Source organism: Epinephelus lanceolatus, chromosome 15 (assembly GCF_041903045.1).
Source record: "Epinephelus lanceolatus isolate andai-2023 chromosome 15, ASM4190304v1, whole genome shotgun sequence".
In the NCBI taxonomy this organism is placed as follows: domain Eukaryota; kingdom Metazoa; phylum Chordata; class Actinopteri; order Perciformes; family Serranidae; genus Epinephelus; species Epinephelus lanceolatus.
Window position 1 is genome coordinate 37,335,991 of NC_135748.1, and position 22,809 is coordinate 37,358,799.

A 22,809-nucleotide genomic window follows, 5' to 3' on the forward strand; every position below is an offset into this window, starting at 1 on the left:
CATTTATATACCATGTAATTCATTAAACACTGCTTATTATATTTAGGAAAGATTCAGTTAACTCAGTAGAAATTAATGCCATTCTTATTCTTTCGTTCAAGGAACCTGATGGAAAGAGTAAACAAAAGCTGTCTGATGTACCACACGGTAATGGAGAGGAGACAAAGGCATCTTTAGTGGCACCACCTCGGAAAAGCAAGCGCTCACCTGAGAAAAAACCTCAAGTTACACAACAAAAAAACATTACCTTGACAGAAACATCTACATCTATTGAGGATGTATTGTCAGTTTCAGTTCAGTTGCAAACTGAGGCTAAAACATCAAAGCCTACTGTGACAGTAGTCATGGAAGACACAAAAATAACTGGTGTGGGGCAAACCAGAATTGAACCAACAAAAAAGAAATCTCAGAGTCCAACATATGCTTCAGAACCTTTTATAGCACAACGTGACACCACTTCTCAAGAGGCACAGTTTAAAAGTAGAAAACTAGATACCACAGCTGAGCCTGTTGGAGCTGAGCAAATCAAATCTGCTGTTGAGGAACCTGTGCCGATACAAAAGGTCAGTGAGCAGTCTACACCTGATGTTGGTGAGAAAACTACACTTGTACCATCCAGGAGAAAGAGCAGGACTTCAGCCACTGATACAGAGCCTGCCCAGACTAATGTGGAGCCTGAAATGGTGAAAACTGTAATTACTCAGGGATCACTCATAACTCCAACAGGAACTGCTGCTGTGGAAGAAACAAAGCGTGTAGCAACCATTATTCTAGATGTTTCAGAGCCACTTGCTTCTGCCTCTGACAGCCTGACGTCTTCTTCAGCTCCACAGGTGGCCACAGAACTAACTGAAACTATTGTTGTGAAAGAAAAAATACTTTCTCCAACCAAGAGAAAACCAACAGATCCAAAATCTTCCCCAGAACATGCTACAGAGGAGGTGGCACAGTCAAAGCAAGAGCCTAGCAGTCAGAAGCCTTCACTGAGCTCAGAGGAGCAAATTGAAACTGTTGCTGAGGAAGAAACAAAAGTTATACCAACCAGAGGGAAATCAATGGGTGTTGAGGTTTCCACAGTTGCAGAGCCAGAGTTTGTTCACGCACAAGCTAAAACTATTGTCCTGGAACAAACTAAGCTTATCCCACCTAAGAGGAAGTCAAAGAGTACAGAAACTCCTCTTAAACATGCTGACACTGAGCCACACCAGACAAGGATAGAACCTAAAGATCAAAAATCATCTTTTAGTTCTAATGACCTGAGTATTGTTACTGAAGAAACAAAACTTGTACCGACCACCCGAAAGTCAAACACTGGTGACTTTTCCAAAACTTACGAAGCAGTTGTTACCCATGTTAGATCACTTGATTTGGAGTCTGAGCAAAAAAAGAAACAGCATGATGGTCAAAAGTCTTCAACTCCAGAGGTGGTCAAAGAACCGACTCACAGTCAGAAGCTATCTTCAACACAAGAATTGGTCACAGCACCACTTGAAGTAAGTACTGTGGAAAAAGGAAAGCTGTCACCAACCAAAAGAAAATCAAAGGGTCTGAAACTTTCCCCAGAAGGTGCTACCACAGAGCTGACAAAGAGTCAGGAAGAGCTTGTCAGTCAGAAGACATCTACAACTGAAGAGTTGGTCACAGCAACAACTCATATTACTGTTGTGGAAAAAGAACAGCTGTCACCTACAAAAGGAAAGTCAAAGGGTCTTAAACATTCCCCAGAACTTGCTGCCCAAGAGTTGATAAAGACCAAGGAAGGCCCTCAGACTCAGAGGCCATCCTCGACTCAAGAAATGGTCACAACACCAAGTGGAAATATTGTTGTGGATAAGGGAGAGCTTCCACCAACCAAAAGAGAGTTAAAGGGTCTAAAACTTCCCCCAGAACCTGCTACCACAGAGCTGACAAAGACCAAGGAAGAGCTGGACAGTCAGAAGCCATCTTCAGCCCCAGGTGTGGTCACAGCACCAACTGAAATAAGTACTGTGGAAAAAGGAAAGCTTTCACCAACCAAAAGAAAATCAAAGGGTCTTAAACTCTCCCCAGAAGTCGCTACCACAGAGGTGACAAAGAGTCAGGAAGAACCTGTCATACAGAAGCCATCTCCAGCTCAAGAATCGGTCACAACAACAACAACAACAACTGAAATTACTGTTGTGGAAAAAGGAGAGCTTTCACCTACCAAAGGAAAGTCAAAGGGTCTTAAACCCTATCCAGAAGTTGCTACCACAGAGCTGACAAAGACCAAGGAAGAGCAGGACAGTCAGAAGCCATCTTCAACTCCAGGTGTGGTCACAACTCCAACTGAAGTAAGTACTGTGGAAAAAGGAAAGCTTTCACCAACCAAAAGAAAATCAAAGGGTCTTAAACTCTCCCCAGAAGTCGCTACCACAGAGGTGACAAAGATGCAGGAAGAGCCTGTCATTCAGGAGCCATCTCCAGCTCAAGAATTGGTCACGGCAACAACTGGAATTACTGTTGTGGAAAAAGGAGAGCTCTCACCAACCAAAGGAAAGTCAAAAGGTCCTAAAGTTCCCCAAGAGCGTCCTACCACAGAGCTGACAAATACCAAGGAAGAGCAGGACAGTCAGAGGCCATCTTCAACTCCAGGTGTGGTCACAACTCCAACTGAATTAAGTACTGTGGAAAAAGGAGAGCTTTCACCAACCAAAAGAAAATCAAAGGGTCTTAAACTCTCCCCAGAAGTCGCTACCACAGAGGTGACAAAGATGCAGGAAGAGCCTGTCATTCAGGAGCCATCTCCAGCTCAAGAATTGGTCACGGCAACAACTGGAATTACTGTTGTGGAAAAAGGAGAGCTCTCACCAACCAAAGGAAAGTCAAAAGGTCCTAAAGTTCCCCAAGAGCGTCCTACCACAGAGCTGACAAAGACCAAGGAAGAGCAGGACAGTCAGAAGCCATCTTCAACTCCAGGTGTGGTCACAACTCCAACTGAAGTAAGTACTGTGGAAAAAGGAAAGCTTTCACCAACCAAAAGAAAATCAAAGGGTCTTAAACTCTCCCCAGAAGTCGCTACCACAGAGGTGACAAAGATGCAGGAAGAGTCTGTCATTCAGGAGCCATCTCCAGCTCAAGAACTGGTCACGGCAACAACTGGAATTACTGTTGTGGAAAAAGAAGAGCTCTCACCAACCAAAAGAAAGCCAAAAGGTCCTAAAGTTCCCCAAGAGCGTCCTACCACAGAGCTGACAAAGACCAAGGAAGAGCAGGACAGTCAGAAGCCATCTTCAACCCCAGATGTGGTCACAACTCCAACTGAATTAAGTACTGTGGAAAAAGGAAAGCTTTCGCCAACCAAAAGAAAGTCAAAGGGTCTTAAACTCTCCCCAGAAGTTGCTACCACAGAGGTGACAAAGATGCAGGAAGAGCCTGTCATTCAGGAGCCATCTCCAGCTCAAGAATTGGTCACGGCAACAACTGGAATTACTGTTGTGGAAAAAGGAGAGCTCTCACCAACCAAAGGAAAGTCAAAAGGTCCTAAAGTTCCCCAAGAGCGTCCTACCACAGAGCTGACAAAGACCAAGGAAGAGCCGGACAGTCAGAAGCCATCTTCAACTCCAGGTGTGGTCACAACTCCAAGTGAAGTAAGTACTGTGGAAAAAGGAAAGCTCTCACCAACCAAAAGAAAATCAAAGGGTCTTAAACTCTCCCCAGAAGTCGCTACCACAGAGGTGACAAAGAGTCAGGAAGAACCTGTCATACAGAAGCCATCTCCAGCTCAAGAATCGGTCACAACAACAACAACAACAACTGAAATTACTGTTGTGGAAAAAGGAGAGCTCTCACCTACCAAAGGAAAGTCAAAGGGTCTTAAACCCTCTCCAGAAGTTGCTACCACAGAGCTGACAAAGACCAAGGAAGAGCAGGACAGTCAGAAGCCATCTTCAACTCCAGGTGTGGTCACAACTCCAACTGAAGTAAGTACTGTGGAAAAAGGAAAGCTTTCACCAACCAAAAGAAAATCAAAGGGTCTTAAACTCTCCCCAGAAGTCGCTACCACAGAGGTGACAAAGATGCAGGAAGAGTCTGTCATTCAGGAGCCATCTCCAGCTCAAGAATTGGTCACGGCAACAACTGGAATTACTGTTGTGGAAAAAGAAGAGCTCTCACCAACCAAAAGAAAGCCAAAAGGTCCTAAAGTTCCCCAAGAGCGTCCTACCACAGAGCTGACAAAGACCAAGGAAGAGCAGGACAGTCAGAAGCCATCTTCAACCCCAGATGTGGTCACAACTCCAACTGAATTAAGTACTGTGGAAAGAGGAAAGCTTTCACCAACCAAAAGAAAATCAAAGGGTCTTAAACTCTCCCCAGAAGTTGCTACCACAGAGGTGACAAAGAGTCAGGAAGAGCATGTCGTTCAGAAGCCATCTCCAGCTCAAGAATTGGTCACAACAACAACTGAAATTACTGTTGTGGAAAAGGCAGAGCTTTCACCAACCAAAAGAAAGTCAAAGGGTCTTAAACTTTACCCAGAAGTTGCTACCACAGAGGTGACAAAGACCAAGGGAGATACTGTCATTCAGAAGCCATCTCCAGCTCAAGAATTGGTCACAACAACAACTGAAATTACCGTTGTGGAAAAGGGAGAGCTCTCACCTACCAAAGGAAAGTCCAAGGGTCTTAAACCCTCTCCAGAAGTTGCTACCACAGAGCTGACAAAGACCAAGGAAGAGCAGGTCAGTCAGAAGCCAGAAACAGCGTCAACATTGAAAAAGATACTTGAAAGATCTACTGATGTACAGCCTGAAGATACAGAGATGAAATGTGATAGTGTGAAGCCTGCCCCAGATTTAGAGGTAGTCACAGGGCTGACTGAAATCTCTGTAGTGGAAGAAACTGAAATTTTTCCTCCAAAGAGAAGGTCAAAGAATCAAACATCTTCTCCAAACATTGCGGATACAGAACCAACACAGAAAAAGGGGGAACCTACCAATCAAGAGTTTTCATCTAGTTCAAGAAAGGAAATAAAAACTGCTGTTGTGGGAGGACTTAAGCTTGCACCAACCTGGAGAAAGCCAAAGAGTCCAGAACTTTCTAGACCCACACAGATGGCTCATATGGAACCCGAACAAGATAAGAAACAGATTAAGAGTTCAGAGCTTACCACAGCTTCAGAGACCTTACCTTTTGTGGAAATGGACTCACAGCAACTACAAGCACCAGAGACCACAATGCAGAAAATTGATATTGTTGGTGAAAGACAACTTCCAATCAAGGATGATGCTAAATCAGGTGTCCCTCAACAAATGATACCTGCTGAGGAGAGTCAAACCACTGTTAAAGATGTCAGTCCAGTATGTGAGATGTTTACTCCTCAGGTTGGTGTCACCATTCAGGAGCTCCCAGGAAAGAAAGTTGCTACAGTTATTCTAGACACAAAAGTGGATACTTGTACTTCATCTCATCATGCTGTACCTTTGAAGTCTGTCCCCACACCCAGTGAATTACAGCAGTCTAAAGACAGATCTAAAGAGGCCCCACAGCAGACCATTACTCAGTCTACAGAAAGAGACTTAAGCACAGTGCTTAAAACACAGCTGCCTCTCTCCCCTGAGCCTTCTGATACACCAAGTGTGGCAGACTACATACACAAGTTATGGGAAAACACAGAAGAGAAACAGAAGCGATACCTAGTCCTCGATCTGCCTGATACAGGTGTCACACCAACACATGAAATAAAGCCAAGTCAGCCGGAGGCAGAGACTGTGGTTGAAAGTGACTCCATTCAACCCACCTCTGTGGTTTTTGCAGGGCTATGGCCTTACAAGGGAGAGAAAGACATTTCAGAAAAAAGCTCTGCTGAGCAAGACATAATAAAACCAAGTGAAACTGTGAGTCAGCTGAAAGTCACACAGGAACAACCCAAAGAGTTTAAGGATTATGATATACAGAAAGAGCATGTTAAAGTGTTGACATGTGATGTGCATGATGCACCCAAGAGTCTTGATAAAAAGTCTGTTAAGAAAATCCACTTGGAGCCTGAAGTGCGCATTTTACAACTAGATATACAAACCAGTCCAGACAAGGATGAAAATGCATCTGTCACAAAAGCAATCAGACCAATTCCAACAAGTATCCAGAGCGAAAGAGTGCCAGACAACAAAGATATAACTACTGCTGATGTTGAGCCAGAGAAGGTTGCAATTAAGATGACTACAATAGAAGTGCGCGAAAGCAGTACTGAACACCATGAACAGCATCCGCTAGCATTGCCCCCAGATGAGGCAGGGACAGAATTTGTAGAAATAAGCATATCTGAGCAAGGTATGGCAAAACCAAGCCAAACTGAGACTCAAAGAAGGCACCTAAAAACCACCAAGGAAAGACCCAAAGTGGTCAAGGAACATGGTGTCCAAGAGCAGCAACCGACACTGTCAACACAAAGCATTGACAGTGTACCCAAGAGCTTGGATAAAACATCTGTTACGAAGGAGAAAATCCACATGGTCCCTGAAGTGCGCATCCCACAACTTGATAAACCCACCAATTTAGAGAAGGATAAAAAAGCATCTGTCACAGCAGCAGAAGAGCCAATGAAAGATACTGCCCAAGCAAGCATCAAGAGCGAAAGCATGTCGGAAATCAAAGGCATTACCCCTGTTGATGTAAAGCCAGAGAAAGCTGCAGGTGAAATGACAAAGACGAAGGTGCAAAAAAGTGGTACTGAATGTCAAGACAGTGTAGCTCAAAGGGGCTCTGCTCAACCCACCCCTTCTGATTCTGAATCATTGCAACCACACAAAACAGAGACAGAATTTATAGAAATAAGCTTATATGAGCAAGACATAATAAAACCAGGCGAAACTGATATTAAGACAGGACTCTTGAGAACTGCAAAGGATAGACCTACAGAACTCAAGGAACATGGGGTCCAGAAAGAGCATGATTTAACCAAGAGCCTGGATGAAAAGACTGTTGGCAAGGAGAAAATCCACAAAGGGGAAAGAGTGCTCATTTTACAACCAGGTACACAAGCCACTATAAAGCAGCCTGAAGTCACATCTCTTAAGATAGCAAAGGCATCAAAGACTGATACAGATCAAACAAGTATCCAGGGCAAAAAAGTGCCAGAAAAGAAAGACATGACATCAGCGAATGTACAGCCAGAAAAGGCTGCAGATCAGAAGGCCATGGTGGAAGTGAAGACCAAGGAGAAACCCAAAGAGGTCAAGGATCGTGATGTGCAAGAAATGAAAGCTAAAGTGTTGACAACAGACATGCGTGATGCACCTCAGAGCCTGGATGAAATAACTATTGTGGAGGCGAAAATACCCAAAGGAGCTGAAGTGTGCATTGTACAACCAGGTACACGAGCAGCTATAAAGCAGTCTGAACTCACTCCTGTTACGAAAACAAAGACGCCAAAGACTGATACAGATCAAACAAGTATCCAGGGCAAAAAGGTACCAGAAAAGAAAGACCTGACACCAGCTGATGTTCAGCCTAAGAAGGCTGCAGTTGAGAAGGCCATGGTGGAAGTGAAGACCAAGGAAAAACCCAAAGATGTCAAGGATCATGACGTACAAGGAGTGCAAGCTAAAGTGTCGACAAAAGATGTGTGTGATGTACCCCAGAGCCTGGATGAAAAGACTCTTAGAATGGAGAAAATCCAAATGGGCCCTGAAGTGCGCACCCTACAATTAGATATGCCGTCCAGTCTAAAGAAGGATGAAAACGCAACTGTCTCAAGTACAGAGGAGACAAGGATAGATATAGTTCAAACAAGCATTCGGAGTGATAGAGCCCCAGAAAACAAAGATAAAACTACTCCTGCTGTCAAGCTAGAGAAGGCTGCAATTCAGACAAGAGTAGAAACACAACAAATTCCCACTGAAATGCAAGAGAATGTGATTCTGAGTGACTCCAAGCAACCCACTTCTGTTGCTTTTACAGCTGTGCAGCCAAGTGAAGAGACAACATTTGCAAAGGTAAGCTCGTCTGAGCATGACACTGTGCAACCAAGTGAAAGAGTGATTAACCTGAAGTGCATGAAAACCACAAAGAAAAAACCCAAAGAGGTCAAGGGTAGTGATGGACAAGGAGTGCATGCTGTGGAGTTGAGCATGACAAAAGACATGCATGATGCAACCCTGATCCTTGATGAAAAGTCTGTCAGTAAGGAGAAAATCCACAAAGGTGAAAAAGTGCCTGTTTTACAACCAGGTACACAAGCCACTATGAAGCAGCCTGAAATCACATCCCTTAAGATAGCAAAGGCATCAAAGAGCGATACAGATCAAACAAGTATCCAGGGCAAAAAAGTGCCAACAAAGAAAGAGCTAACACCAGCTGCTGTTCAGCCAGAAAAGGCTGCAGTTGAGAAGGCCATCATTGAGGTGAAGACCAAGGAGAAACCCAAAGAGGGCAAGGATCGTGATGTGCAAGATGTGCAAGCTAAAGTGATGACAAAAGATGTGCATGATGTACCTCAGAGCCTGGTTGAGAAGACTGTTGGGAAGGAGAAAGTCCCCAAAGGAGCTGAAGTGCGCATTTCACAACCAGGTACACAAGCCACTACAAAGCAGCCTGAAATCATGTCTGTTAAAAAAACAAAGCCACAAAAGACTGATACAGATCAAACAAGTATCCAGGGTGAAAGAGTGCCAGAAAAGAAAGACCTGACACCAGCTGATGTTCAGCCTAAGAAGACTGCAGTTGAGACGGCCATCATGGAAGTGAAGACCAAGGAGAAACCCAAAGAAAACAAGGATCGTGATGTGCCAGGAGTGCAAGCTAAAGTGTTGACAAAAGGTGTGCGTGATGCACCTCAGAGCCTGGATGAAAAGACTGTACAGAAGGAGAAAACCCCCAAAGGAGCTGAAGTGCCCATTTCACAACCAGGAACACAAGCCACTATAAAGCAGCCTGAAGTACCATCCGTTACCATCGGAAAGGCCCCAAAGACTGATACAGATCATAAGAGAATCCAGGGTGAAAAAGTGCCAGAAAAGAAAAACCTGACAGCTGCCAATGTTCAGCCAGAAAAGGCTGCAATAGAGAAGGCTATGGTGGAAGTGAAGCCCAAGGAAAAACCCAAAGAGGTCAAGGATTGTGATATGCAAGGAGTGCAAGCTAAAGTGATGACAAAAGATGTGCGTGATGCACCTCAGAGCCTGGATGAAAAGACTGTTGGGAAAGAGGCAATCCCCAAAGGAGCTGAGGTGCGCATTTCACAACCAGGTACACAAGGCACTATAAAGAAGACTGAAATCACATCAGTTACTGTAGCAAAGGCTCCAAAGAGTGATACAGATCAAACAAGTATCCAGGGCGAAAAAGTGCCAGAAAAGAAAGACCTGACACCAGCTGTTATTCAGCCAGAAAAGGCTGCAGTTGACAAGGCCATCATGGAAATGAAGACCAAGGAGAAACCCAAAGAGGGCAAGGATCGTGATGTGCAAGGAATGCAACCTAAAGTGTCGACAAAAGATGTCCGTGATGTATCTCAGAGCCTGGGTGAAAAGACTGTTGGGAAGGAGAAAATCCCCAAAGGAGCTGAAGTGCGCATTTCACAACCAGGTACACAAGGCACTATAAAGCAGAGTGAAATCACATCAGTTACCGTAGCAACAGCTCCAAAGAGCAGTACAGATCAAACGAGTATCCAGGGCGAAAAAGTGCCAACAAAGAAAGACCTGACACCAGCTGCTGTTGAGCCAGAAAAGGCTGCAGTTGAGAAGGCCATCATGGAAGTGAAGACCAAGGAGAAACCCAAAGAGGTCAAGGATCGTGATGTGCAAGGAATGCAAGCTAAAGTGTCAACAAAAGATGTGCGTGATGCACCTCAGAGCCTGGAAGAAAAGACTGTTGGGACGGACAAAATCCCCAAAGGAGCTGAAGTGTGCGTTTTACAACCAGGTACACAAGCCACTATAAAGCAGACTGAAATCACATCAGTTACAACGGCAAAGGCTCCAAAGAGCGATAAAGATCAAACAAGTATCCAGGGCGAAAAAGTGCCAAAAAAGAAAAACCTGACACCAGCTGCTGTTCAGCCAGAAAAGGCTGCAGTTGAGAAGGCCATGGTGGAAGTGAAGCCCAAGGAGAAACCCAAAGAGGTCAAGGATCGTGATGTGCAAGGAATGCAAGCTAAAGTGTTGACAAAAGATGTGTGTGATGCACCTCAGAGCCTGGAAGAAAAGACTGTTGGGACGGACAAAATCCCCAAAGGAGCTGAAGTACATGTTTTTCAACCAGGTACACAAGGCACTGTAAAGCAGCCTGAAATCACATCAGCTACCGTAGCAAAGGCTCCAAAGAGCGACACAGATCAAACAAGTACCCAGGGCGAAAAAGTGCCAGAAAAGAAAGACCTGACACCAGCTGCTGTTCAGCCAGCAAAGGCTGCAGTTGAGAAGGCCATCATGGAAGTGAAGCCCAAGGAGAAACCCAAAGAGGGCAAGGATCGTGATGTGCAAGGAATGCAACCTAAAATGTCAACAAAAGATGTGCATGATGCACCTCAGAGCCTGGATGAAAAGACTGTTGGGAAGGAGAAAATCCCCAAAGGAGCTGAAGTGCGCATTTCACAACCAGGTACACAAGGCACCATAAAGCAGCCTGAAATTACATCAGCTACTGTAGCAAAGGCTCCAAAGATTGATACGGCTCAAACAAGTATCCAAGGCGAAAAAGTGCCAGAAAAGAAAGACCTGACACCAGCTGTTATTCAGCCAGAAAAGGCTGCATTTGAGAAAGCTATCATGGAAGTGAAGACCAAAGAAAAAACCAAAGAGGGCAAGGATCGTGACGTGCAAGGAGTGCAAGCTAAAGTGTCAAATAAAGATGTGCGTGATGCACCTCAGAGCCTGGATGAAAATACTGTTGGGAAAGAGGCCATCCCCAAAGGAGCTGAAGTGCATGTCTTACAACCAGGAACACAAGCCACTATAAAGCAGACTGAAATCACATCAGTTACCGTAGCAAGGGCTCCAAAGAGCGGTACAGCTCAAACAAGTATCCAGGGCGAAAACGTGCCAACAAAGAAAGACCTGACACCAGCTGCTGTTGAGCCAGAAAAGGCTGCAGTTGAGAAGGCCATGGTGCAAGTGAAGCCCAAGGAGGAACCCAAAGAGGGCAAGGATCGTGACGTGCAAGGAGTGCAACCTAAAGTGTCGACAAAAGATGTCCGTGATGCACCTCAGAGCCTGGATGAAAAGACTGTTGGGAAGGAGGCAATCCTCAAAGGAGATGACGTGCGCATTTCACAACCAGGTACACAAGCCACTATAAAGCAGCCTGAAATCACATCAGTCACCGTAGCAACGGCTCCAACGACTGATACAGATCAAACACGTATCCATGGCGAAAAAGTGCCAGAAAAGAAAGACCTGACACCAGCTGTTGTTCAGCTAGAAAAGAAAGACCTGACACCAGCTGCTGTTCAGCCAGAAAAGGCTGCATTTGAGAAAGCCATCATGGAAGTGAAGACCAAGGAGAAACCCAAAGAGGGCAAGGATCATGATGTGCAAGGAATGCAGCCTAAAATGTCGACAAAAGATGTGCGCGATACACCTCAGAGCCTGGATGAAAAGACTGTTGGGAAGGAGGCAATCCCCAAAGGAGCTGAAGTGCGCATTTCACAACCAGGTACACAAACCACTATAAAGCAGACTGAAATCACATCAGTTACCGTAGCAACGGCTCCAAAGACTGATACAGATCAAACAAGTATCCAGGGCGAAAAAGTGCCAGAAAAGAAAGTCCTGACACCAGCTGCTGTTCAGCCAGAAAAGGCTGCATTTGAGAAAGCCATCATGGAAGTGAAGACCAAGGAGAAACCCAAAGAGGGCAAGGATCATGAAGTGCAAGGAATGCAGCCTAAAATGTCGACAAAAGATGTGCGTGATGCACCTCAGAGCCTGGATGAAAAGACTGTTGGGAAGGAGGCAATCCCCAAAGGAGCTGAAGTGCGCATTTCACAACCAGGTACACAAGCCACTATAAAGCAGAGTGAAATCACATCAGTTACCGTAGCAACGGCTCCAAAGACTGATACAGATCAAACAAGTATCCAGGGCGAAAAAGTGCCAGAAAAGAAAGTCCTGACACCAGCTGCTGTTGAGCCAGAAAAGGCTGCAGTTGAGAAGGCCATGGTGGAAGTGAAGACCAAGGAGGAACCCAAAGAGGTCAAGGATCGTGATGTGCAAGGAATGCAAGCTAAAGTGTCGACAAAAGATATGTGTGATGCACCTCAGAGCCTGGATGAAAAGACTGTTGGGATGGACAAAATCCCCAAAGGAGCTGAAGTGCATGTTTTACAACCAGGTACACAAGCCACTGCAATGCAGCCTGAAATCACATCAGCTACTGTAGCAACGTCTCCAAAGACTGATACAGCTCAAACAAGTATCCAGGGCGAAAAAGTGTCAGAAAAGAAAGACCTGACACCAGCTGCTGTTCAGCCAGAAAAGGCTGCAGTTCAGAAAGCCATTATGGAAGTGAAGACCAAGGAGAAACCCAAAGAGGGCAAGGATCGTGATGTGCAAGGAGTGCAACCTAAAGTGTCGACAAAGGATGTGCGTGATGTACCTCAGAGCCTGGATGAAAAGACTATTGCAAAAGAGGCAGTCCCCAAAGGAGCTGAAGTGCGCATTTCACAACCAGGAACACAAGCCACTATAAAGCAGACTGAAATCACATCAGTTACCGGAGCAAAGGCTCCAACGATCGATACAGATCAAACAAGTATCCAGGGCGAAAAAGTGCCAACAAAGAAAGACCTGACACCAGCTGCTGTTGAGCCAGAAAAGGCTGCAGTTGACAAGGCCATGGTGGAAGTGAAGACCAAGGAGAAACCCCAAGAGGGCAAGGATCGTGATGTGCAAGGAATGCAACCTAAAGTGTCGACAAAAGATGTGCGTGATGCACCTCAGAGCCTGGATGAAAAGACTGTTGCGAAGGAGGCAATCCCCAAAGGAGCTGAAGTGCGCATTTCACAACCAGGTACACAAGCCACTATAAAGCAGAGTGAAATCACATCAGTTACTGTAGCAAAGGCTCCAAAGAGCAGTACAGATCAAACGAGTATCCAGGGCGAAAAAATGCCAACAAAGAAAGACCTGACACCAGCTGCTGTTGAGCCAGAAAAGGCTGCAGTTGAGAAGGCCATGGTGGAAGTGAAGACCAAGGAGAAACCCAAAGAGGGCAAGGATCGTGACGTGCAAGGAATGCAACCTAAAGTGTCGACAAAAGATGTGTGTGATGCACCTCAGAGCCTGGATGAAAAGACTGTTGGGACGGACAAAATCCCCAAAGGAGCTGAAGTGCATGTTTTACAACCAGGTACACAAGGCACTGTAAAGCAGCCTGAAATCACATCAGCTACTGTAGCAAAGGCTCCAAAGACTGATACAGCTCAAACAAGTATCCAGGGCGAAAAAGTGCCAGAAAAGAAAGACCTGACACCAGCTGTTGTTCAGCCAGAAAAGGCTGCAGTTGAGAAGGCCATCATGGAAATGAAGACCAAGGAGAAACCCAAAGAGGGCAAGGATCGTGATGTGCAAGGAATGCAACCTAAAGTGTCAACAAAAGATGTGCGTGATGCACCTCAGAGCCTGGAAGAAAAGACTGTTGGGACGGACAAAATCCCCAAAGGAGCTGAAGTGTGCGTTTTACAACCAGGTACACAAGCCACTATAAAGCAGCCTGAAATCACATCAGTTACTGTAGCAAAGGCTCCAAAGAGCGATACAGATCAAACAAGTATCCAGGGCGAAAAAGTGCCAGAAAAGAAAGACCTGACACCAGCTGCTGTTGAGCCAGAAAAGGCTGCAGTTGAGAAGGCCATGGTGGAAGTGAAGACCAAGGAGAAACCCAAAGAGGTCAAGGATCGTGACTTGCAAGGAGTGCAACCTAAAGTGTCGACAAAAGATGTGTGTGATGCACCTCAGAGCCTGGATGAAAAGACTGTTGGGACGGACAAAATCCCCAAAGGAGCTGAAGTGCATGTTTTACAACCAGGTACACAAGGCACTGTAAAGCAGCCTGAAATCACATCAGCTACTGTAGCAAAGGCTCCAAAGACTGATACAGCTCAAACAAGTATCCAGGGCGAAAAAGTGCCAGAAAAGAAAGACCTGACACCAGCTGTTGTTCAGCCAGAAAAGGCTGCAGTTGAGAAGGCCATCATGGAAATGAAGACCAAGGAGAAACCCAAAGAGGGCAAGGATCGTGATGTGCAAGGAATGCAAGCTAAAGTGTCAACAAAAGATGTGCGTGATGCACCTCAGAGCCTGGAAGAAAAGACTGTTGGGACGGACAAAATCCCCAAAGGAGCTGAAGTGTGCGTTTTACAACCAGGTACACAAGCCACTATAAAGCAGCCTGAAATCACATCAGTTACTGTAGCAAAGGCTCCAAAGAGCGATACAGATCAAACAAGTATCCAGGGCGAAAAAGTGCCAGAAAAGAAAGACCTGACACCAGCTGCTGTTGAGCCAGAAAAGGCTGCAGTTGAGAAGGCCATGGTGGAAGTGAAGACCAAGGAGAAACCCAAAGAGGTCAAGGATCGTGACTTGCAAGGAGTGCAACCTAAAGTGTCGACAAAAGATGTGCGTGATGCACCTCAGAGCCTGGATGAAAAGACTGTTGGGAAAGAGGCAATCCCCAAAGGAGCTGAAGTGAACATTTCACAACCAGGTACACAAGGCACTATAAAGCAGACTGAAATCACATCAGTTACTGTAGCAAATGCTCCAAAGATTGATACAGATCAAACAAGTATCCAGGGCGAAAAAGTGCCAGAAAAGAAAGACCTGACACCAGCTGCTGTTGAGCCAGAAAAGGCTGCATTTGAGAAGGCCATGGTGGAAGTGAAGACCAAGGAAAACCCCAAAGGGGCTGAGGATCGTGATATGCAAGGAGTGCAACCTAAAGTGTCGACAACAGATGTGCGTGATGCACCTCAGAGCCTGGATGAAAAGACTGTTGGGAAGGAGAAAATCCCCAAAGGAGCTGAAGTGTGCATTTCACAACCAGGTACACAAGCCACTGTAAAGCAGACTGAAATCACATCAGCTACTGTAGCAACGGCTCCAAAGACTGATACAGCTCAAACAAGTATCCAGGGCGAAAAAGTGCCAGAAAAGAAAGACCTGACACCAGCTGTTGTTCAACCAGAAAAGGCTGAAGTTGAGAAGGCCATCATGGAAATGAAGACCAAGGAGAAACCCAAAGAGGGCAAGGATCGTGATGTGCAAGGAGTGCAATCTAAAGTGTTGACAAAAGATGTGCGTGATGCACCTCAGAGCCTGGATGAAAAGACTGTTGGGAAGGAGGCAATCCCCAAAGGAGCTGAAGTGCGCATTTCACAACCAGGTACACAAGCCACTATAAAGCAGAGTGAAATCACATCAGTTACCGTAGAAAAGGCTCCAAAGAGCGACACAGATCAAACAAGTATCCAGGGTGAAAAAAAGCCAACAAAGAAAGACCTGACACCAGCTGCTGTTCAGCCAGGAAAGGCTGCAGTTGAGAAGGCCATGGTGGAAGTGAAGACCAAGGAGAAACCCAAAGAGAGCAAGGATCGTGACGTGCAAGGAATGCAAGCTAAAGTGTTGACAAAAGATATGCGTGATGCACCTCAGAGCCTGGATGAAAAGACTGTTGGGACGGACAAAATCCCCAAAGGAGCTGAAGTGTGCGTTTTACAACCAGGTACACAAGCCACTATAAAGCAGACTGAAATCACATCAGTTACCGTAGCAACGGCTCCAACGAGCGATTCAGATCAAACAAGTATCCAGGGCGAAAAAGTGCCAGAAAAGAAAGACCTGACACCAGCTGTTGTTCAGCCAGCAAAGGCTGCAGTTGAGAAAGCCATCATGGAGGTGAAGACCAAGGAGAAACCCAAGGAGGTCAAGGATCATGATGTGCAAGGAGTGCAACCTAAAGTGTCGACAAAAGATGTGTGTGATGCCCCTCAGAGCCTGGATGAAAAGACTGTTGGGAAGGAGAAAATCCCCAAAGGAGCCGAAGTGTGCATTTCACAACCAGGTACACAAACCACTATAAAACAGACTGAAATCACATCAGTTACCGTAGCAACGGCTCCAAAGATTGATACAGATCAAACAAGTATCCAGGGCAAAAAAGTGCCAACAAAGAAAGACCTGACATCAGCTGCTGTTGAGCCAGAAAAGGCTGCAGTTGACAAGGCCATGGTGGAAGTGAAGCCCAAGGAGAAACCCAAAGAGGTTAAGGATCGTGACGTGCAAGGAGTGCAACCTAAAGTGTCAACAAAAGATGTGCGCGATACACTTCAGAGCCTGGATGGAAAGACTGTTGGGAAAGAGGCAATCCCCAAAGGAGCTGAAGTGCGCATTTCACAACCAGGAACACAAGCCACTATAGAGCAGAGTGAAATCACATCAGTTACCGTAGCAACGGCTCCAACGAGCGATACAGATCAAACAAGTATCCAGGGCGAAAAAGTGCCAGAAAAGAAAGACCTGACACCAGCTGCTGTTCAGCCTGGAAAAGCTACAGTTGAGAAGGCCACGGTGGAAGTGAAGACCAAGGAGAAACCCGAAGAGGTCAAGGATCGTGACGTGCAAGTAGTGCAAGCTAAAGTGTTGACAAAAGATGCGCGTGATGTATCTCAGAGCCTGGATGAAAAGACTGTTGGGAAGGAGAAAATCCCCAAAGGAGCTGAAGTGCGCATTTCACAACCAGGTACACAAGCCACTATAAAGCAGAGTGAAATCACATCAGTTACTGTAGCAAAGGTTCCAAAGAGCGACACAGATCAAACAAGTATCCAGGGTGAAAAAGTGCCAATAAAGAAAGACCTGACACCAGCTGCTGTTGAGCCAGAAAAGGCTGCAGTTGAGAAGGCCATGGTGGAAGTGAAGACCAAGGAGAAACCCAAAGAGGTCAAGGATCGTGATGTGCAAGAAGTGCAACCTAAAGTGACGCCAAAAGATGTGCGTGATGCCCCTCAGAGCCTGGATGAAAAGACTGTTGGGAAGGAGAAAATCCCCAAAGGAGCTGAAGTGCGCATGTCACAACCAGGAACACAAGCCACTATAAAGCAGCCTGAAATCACATCAGTTACTGTAGCAAAGGCTCCAAAGAGCGATACAGATCAAACAAGTATCCAGGGCGAAAAAGTGCCAGAAAAGAAAGACCTGACACCAGCTGCTGTTGAGCCAGAAAAGGCTGCAGTTGAGAAGGCCATGGTGGAAGTGAAGACCAAGGAGAAACCCAAAGAGGTCAAGGATCGTGACTTGCAAGGAGTGCAACCTAAAGTGTCGACAAAAGATGTGCGTGATGCACCTCAGAGCCTGGATGAAAAGACTGTTGGGAAAGAGGCAATCCCCAAAGGAGCTGAAGTGAACATTTCACAACCAGGTACACAAGGCACTATAAAGCAGACTGAAATCACATCAGTTACTGTAGCAAATGCTCCAAAGATTGATACAGATCAAACAAGTATCCAGGGCGAAAAAGTGCCAGAAAAGAAAGACCTGACACCAGCTGCTGTTGAGCCAGAAAAGGCTGCAGTTGAGAAGGCCATGGTGGAAGTGAAGACCAAGGAAAACCCCAAAGGGGCTGAGGATCGTGATATGCAAGGAGTGCAACCTAAAGTGTCGACAACAGATGTGCGTGATGCACCTCAGAGCCTGGATGAAAAGACTGTTGGGAAGGAGAAAATCCCCAAAGGAGCTGAAGTGCGCATTTCACAACCAGGTACACAAGCCACTATAAAGCAGAGTGAAATCACATCAGTAACCGTAGCAAATGCTCCAAAGATTGATACAGATCAAACAAGTATCCAGGGCGGAAAAGTGCCAACAAAGAAAGACCTGACACCAGCTGCTGTTCAGCCAGAAAAGGCTGCAGTTGACAAGGCCATGGTGGAAGTGAAGCCCAAGGAGAAACCCAAAGAGGTCAAGGATCGTGACGTGCAAGGAGTGCAACCTAAAGTGTCGACAAAAGATGTGCGTGATGCACTTCAGAGCCTGGATGAAAAGACTGTTGGGAAAGAGGCAATCCCCAAAGGAGCTGAAGTGCGCATTTCACAACCAGGAACACAAGCCACTATAAAGCAGAGTGAAATCACATCAGTTACTGTAGCAAAGGCTCAAAACACTGATACAGATCAAACAAGTATCCAGGGTGAAAAAGTGCCAGAAAAGAAAGACCTGACACCAGCTGCTGTTCAGCCTGGAAAGGCTGCAGTTGAGAAGGCCATGGTCAAAGTGAAGACCAAGGAGAAACCCGACGAGGGCAAGGATCGTGACGTGCAAGGAATGCAAGCTAAAGTGTCGACAAAAGATGTGTGTGATGCACCTCAGAGCCTGGATGAAAAGACTGTTGGGAAAGAGGCAATCCCCAAAGGAGCTGAAGTGCGCATTTCACAACCAGGTACACAAGCCACTATAAAGCAGACTGAAATCACATCAGTTACCGTAGCAAAGGCTCCAACGAGCGATACAGATCAAACAAGTATCCAGGGCGGAAAAGTGCCAACAAAGAAAGACCTGACACCAGCTGCTGTTGAGCCAGAAAAGGCTGCAGTTGACAAGGCCATGGTGGAAGTGAAGACCAAGGAGAGACCCAAAGAGGTCAAGGATCGTGATGTGCAAGGAATGCAACCTAAAGTGTCGACAAAAGATGTGCATGATGCACCTCAGAGCCTGGATGGAAAGACTGTTGGGACGGACAAAATCCCCAAAGGAGCTGAAGTACATGTTTTTCAACCAGGTACACAAGGCACTGTAAAGCAGACTGAAATCACATCAGCTACCGTAGCAAAGGCTCCAAAGAGTGGTACAGATCAAACAAGTATCCAGGGCAAAAAAGTGCCAGAAAAGAAAGACCTGACACCAGCTGTTGTTCAGCCAGCAAAGGCTGCAGTTGAGAAGGCCATCATGGAAGTGAAGCCCAAGGAGAAACCCAAAGAGGGCAAGGATCATGATGTGCAAGTAATGCAACCTAAAATGTCGACAAAAGATGTGCATGATGCACCTCAGAGCCTGGATGAAAAGACTGTTGGGAAGGAGAAAATCCCCAAAGGAGCTGAAGTGCACATTTCACAACCAGGTACACAAGCCACTATAAAGCAGACTGAAATTACATCAGTTACCGTAGCAAAGGCTCCAAAGATTGATACAGATCAAACAAGTATCCAGGGCGAAAAAGTGCCAGAAAACAAAGACCTGACACCAGCTGCTGTTGAGCCAGAAAAGGCTGCAGTTCAGAAGGCCATGGTGGAAGTGAAGACCAAGGAGAAACCCAATGAGGTCAAGGATCGTGACTTGCAAGGAGTGCAACCTAAAGTGTCGACAAAAGATGTGCGTGATGCACCTCAGAGCCTGGATGAAAAGACTGTTGGGAAGGAGAAAATCCCCAAAGGAGCTGAAGTGCGCATTTCACAACCAGGAACACAAGGCACTATAAAGCAGACTGAAATCACATCAGTTACTGTAGCAAAGGCTCCAAAGAGCGATATAGATCAAACAAGTATCCATGGCGGAAAAGTGCCAACAAAGAAAGACCTGACACCAGCTGCTGTTCAGCCAGAAAAGGCTGCAGTTGACAAGGCCATGGTGGAAGTGAAGCCCAAGGAGAAACCCAAAGAGGTCAAAGATCGTGATGTGCAAGGAGTGCAACCTGAAGTGTCGACAAAAGATGTGCGTGATGCACTTCAGAGCCTGGATGAAAAGACTGTTGGGAAAGAGGCAATCCCCAAAGGAGCTGAAGTGCGCATTTCACAACCAGGAACACAAGCCACTATAAAGCAGAGTGAAATCACATCAGTTACTGTAGCAACGGCTCCAAAGACTGATACAGATCAAACAAGTATCCAGGGTGAAAAAGTGTCAGAAAAGAAAGACCTGACACTAGCTGCTGTTCAGCCTGGAAAGGCTGCAGTTGACAAGGCCATGGTCGAAGTGAAGACCAAGGAGAAACCCAGAGAGGGCAAGGATCGTGACGTGCAAGGAATGCAACCTAAAGTGTCGACAAAAGATGTGTGTGATGCACCTCAGAGCCTGGATGAAAAGACTGTTGGGAAAGAGGCAATCCCCAAAGGAGCTGAAGTGCGCATTTCACAACCAGGTACACAAGCCACTATAAAGCAGACTGAAATCACATCAGTTACCGGAGCAACGGCTCCAACGAGCGGTACAGATCAAACAAGTATCCAGGGCAAAAAAGTGCCAACAAAGAAAGACCTGACACCAGCTGCTGTTGAGCCAGAAAAGGCTGCATTTGAGACGGCCATCATGGAAGTGAAGACCAAGGAAAAACCCAAAGAGGGCAAGGATCGTGATGTGCAAGGAGTGCAAGCTAAAGTGTCGACAAAAGATGTGCGTGATGCACTTCAAAGCCTGGAAGAAAAGACTGTTGGGAAGGAGGAAATCCCCAAAGTAGCTGGGGTGTGCGTTTTACAACCAGGTACACAAGCCACTATAAAGCAGACTGAAATCACATCAGTTACTGTAGCAAAGGCTCCAACGAGCGATACAGATCAAACAAGTATCCATGGCGGAAAAGTACCAACAAAGAAAGACCTGACACCAGCTGCTGTTCAGCCAGCAAAGGCTGCAGTTGACAAGGCCATGGTGGAAGTGAAGCCCAAGGAGAAACCCAAAGAGGTCAAGGATCGTGATGTGCAAGAAGTGCAAGCTAAAGTGTCGACAAAAGATGTGCGTGATGCACTTCAGAGCCTGGATGAAAAGACTGTTGGGAAAGAGGCAATCCCCAAAGGAGCTGAAGTGCGCATTTCACAACCAGGAACACAAGCCACTATAAAGCAGAGTGAAATCACATCAGTTACTGTAGCAACAGCTCCAAAGAGCGACACAGATCAAACAAGTATCCAGGGTGAAAAAGTGCCAGAAAAGAAAGACCTGACACCAGCTGCTGTTCAGCCTGGAAAGGCTGCAGTTGACAAGGCCATGGTGGAAGTAAAGACCAAGGAGAAACCCGAAGAGGTCAAGGATCATGACGTGCAAGGAATGGAAGCTAAAGTGTTGACAAAAGATGTGCGTGATGCCTCTCAGAGCCTGGATGAAAAGACTGTTGGGAAGGAGAAAATCCCCAAAGGAGCTGAAGTGCGCATTTCACAACCAGGTACACAAGGCACTATAAAGCAGACTGAAATCACATCAGTTAACGTAGCAAAGGCTCCAAAGAGCGATACAGATCAAACAAGTATCCAGGGCGAAAAAGTGCCAGAAAAGAAAGACCTGACACCAGCTGCTGTTCAGCCTGGAATGGCTGCAGTTGAGAAGGCCATGGTGGAAGTAAAGACCAAGGAGAAACCCAAAGAGGGCAAGGATCGTGACGTGCAAGGAATGCAAGCTAAAGTGTCGACAAAAGATGTGCGTGATGCACCTCAGAGCCTGGATGAAAAGACTGTTGGGAAAGAGGCAATCCCCAAAGGAGCTGAAGTGCGCATTTCACAACCAGGAACACAAGCCACTATAAAGCAGACTGAAATCACATCAGTTACTGTAGCAAAGGCTCCAACGAGCGGTACAGATCAAACAAATATCCAGGGCAAAAAAGTGCCAACAAAGAAAGACCTGACACTAGCTGCTGTTGAGCCAGAAAAGGCTGCATTTGAGACGGCCATCATGGAAGTGAAGACCAAGGAAAAACCCAAAGAGGGCAAGGATCATGATGTGCAAGGAGTGCAAGCTAAAGTGTCGCCAAAAGATGTGCGTGATGCACTTCAGAGCCTGGATGAAAAGACTGTTGGGAAGGAGGATATCCCCAAAGTAGCTGGGCTGTGCGTTTTACAACCAGGTACACAAGGCACTATAAAGCAGACTGAAATCACATCTGTTACGACATCAAAGGCACCAAAGACCGGTAAAGATCAAACAGATATCCCGGGTCAAAAAGTGCCAGAAAAGATAGACCTGACACCAGCTGCTGTTGAGCCAGAAATGGCTGCAGTTGAGATGGCCAAGGTGGAAGTGAAGCCAAAGGAGAAACCCAAGGAAGTCAAGGATCGTGACGTGCAAGGAATGCAAGCTAAATTGTCCACAAAAGACTTGCATGATGTACCCCAGAGCCTGGATGAAAAGACTGTTAAAAAGGGAGACATTCTCTTGAGTGTACATGAATACAAATCTGTCACAATAGAAAAGGAACCAAAGATAGAATCAAATATCCTGTCTGAGACAATCAAAAAACACAAAGTTGTGACCACCACTAAAATGACAACTGTAGAAATACAAGAAAGCTTTACTGGATCCCTGTCTGAACCCAGTGTGGTGCCAAGTGCCGAAACTGAGGGGCATGCAACAGATGCAATGGGAAAACAAAAGGAGGAATGGACGGAGGAGAAGAAGAGGACTATTCAGGAAAAGGACAGGGAAACGATGGTCAGGGTTGAAACACAAACTGTTAAAGTCCCAAGTGCCACGACCCACAGCACTAGTGAAGTGACACTGCAGAGAATGGATTTGCCACAGGTAAGACACTGGGGGGCACAAATCTGCAGTTACATATGATGTAGTAAAATTACGTGTAAGAGTACTCCCATTAAGGCCACTATGTTTCGTTTGTTTTGGGTGGAGTGAATTTTGGTTTTGGCACACTTCATCGGTAATTCTAAATGGATTACCATTACCAAGTTAACACGTGATGCTATCATGCTAGTATCCCCCCCCCATACCTTCATAACAATCCAGGATTGCACGGGGGCATACAGTATATGACAGTATTTGCGTGCGGCACTTTCCCACCTCACCCCCAGACCCGACTGGTGACTTTGCTATGTTCTGCAAGCATTCTTGTTCTGGTCTAATAAAAAGATAAACTCAC

At 46.0% G+C, this 22,809-nt stretch overlaps 1 protein-coding gene across 1 annotated transcript in view; it reads left to right on the forward strand.

The window, feature by feature from the left end:
* Window positions 1-22,809, forward strand: part of syne2b (spectrin repeat containing, nuclear envelope 2b) — a 220,340-nt gene that overhangs the window by 78,186 nt on the left and 119,345 nt on the right. Inside the window, exon 58 of the mRNA XM_078175419.1 lies at window positions 102-22,457. Coding sequence (XP_078031545.1) covers window positions 102-22,457 — 22,356 coding nt within the window. The remainder of the gene's footprint in view (window positions 1-101; window positions 22,458-22,809) is intronic.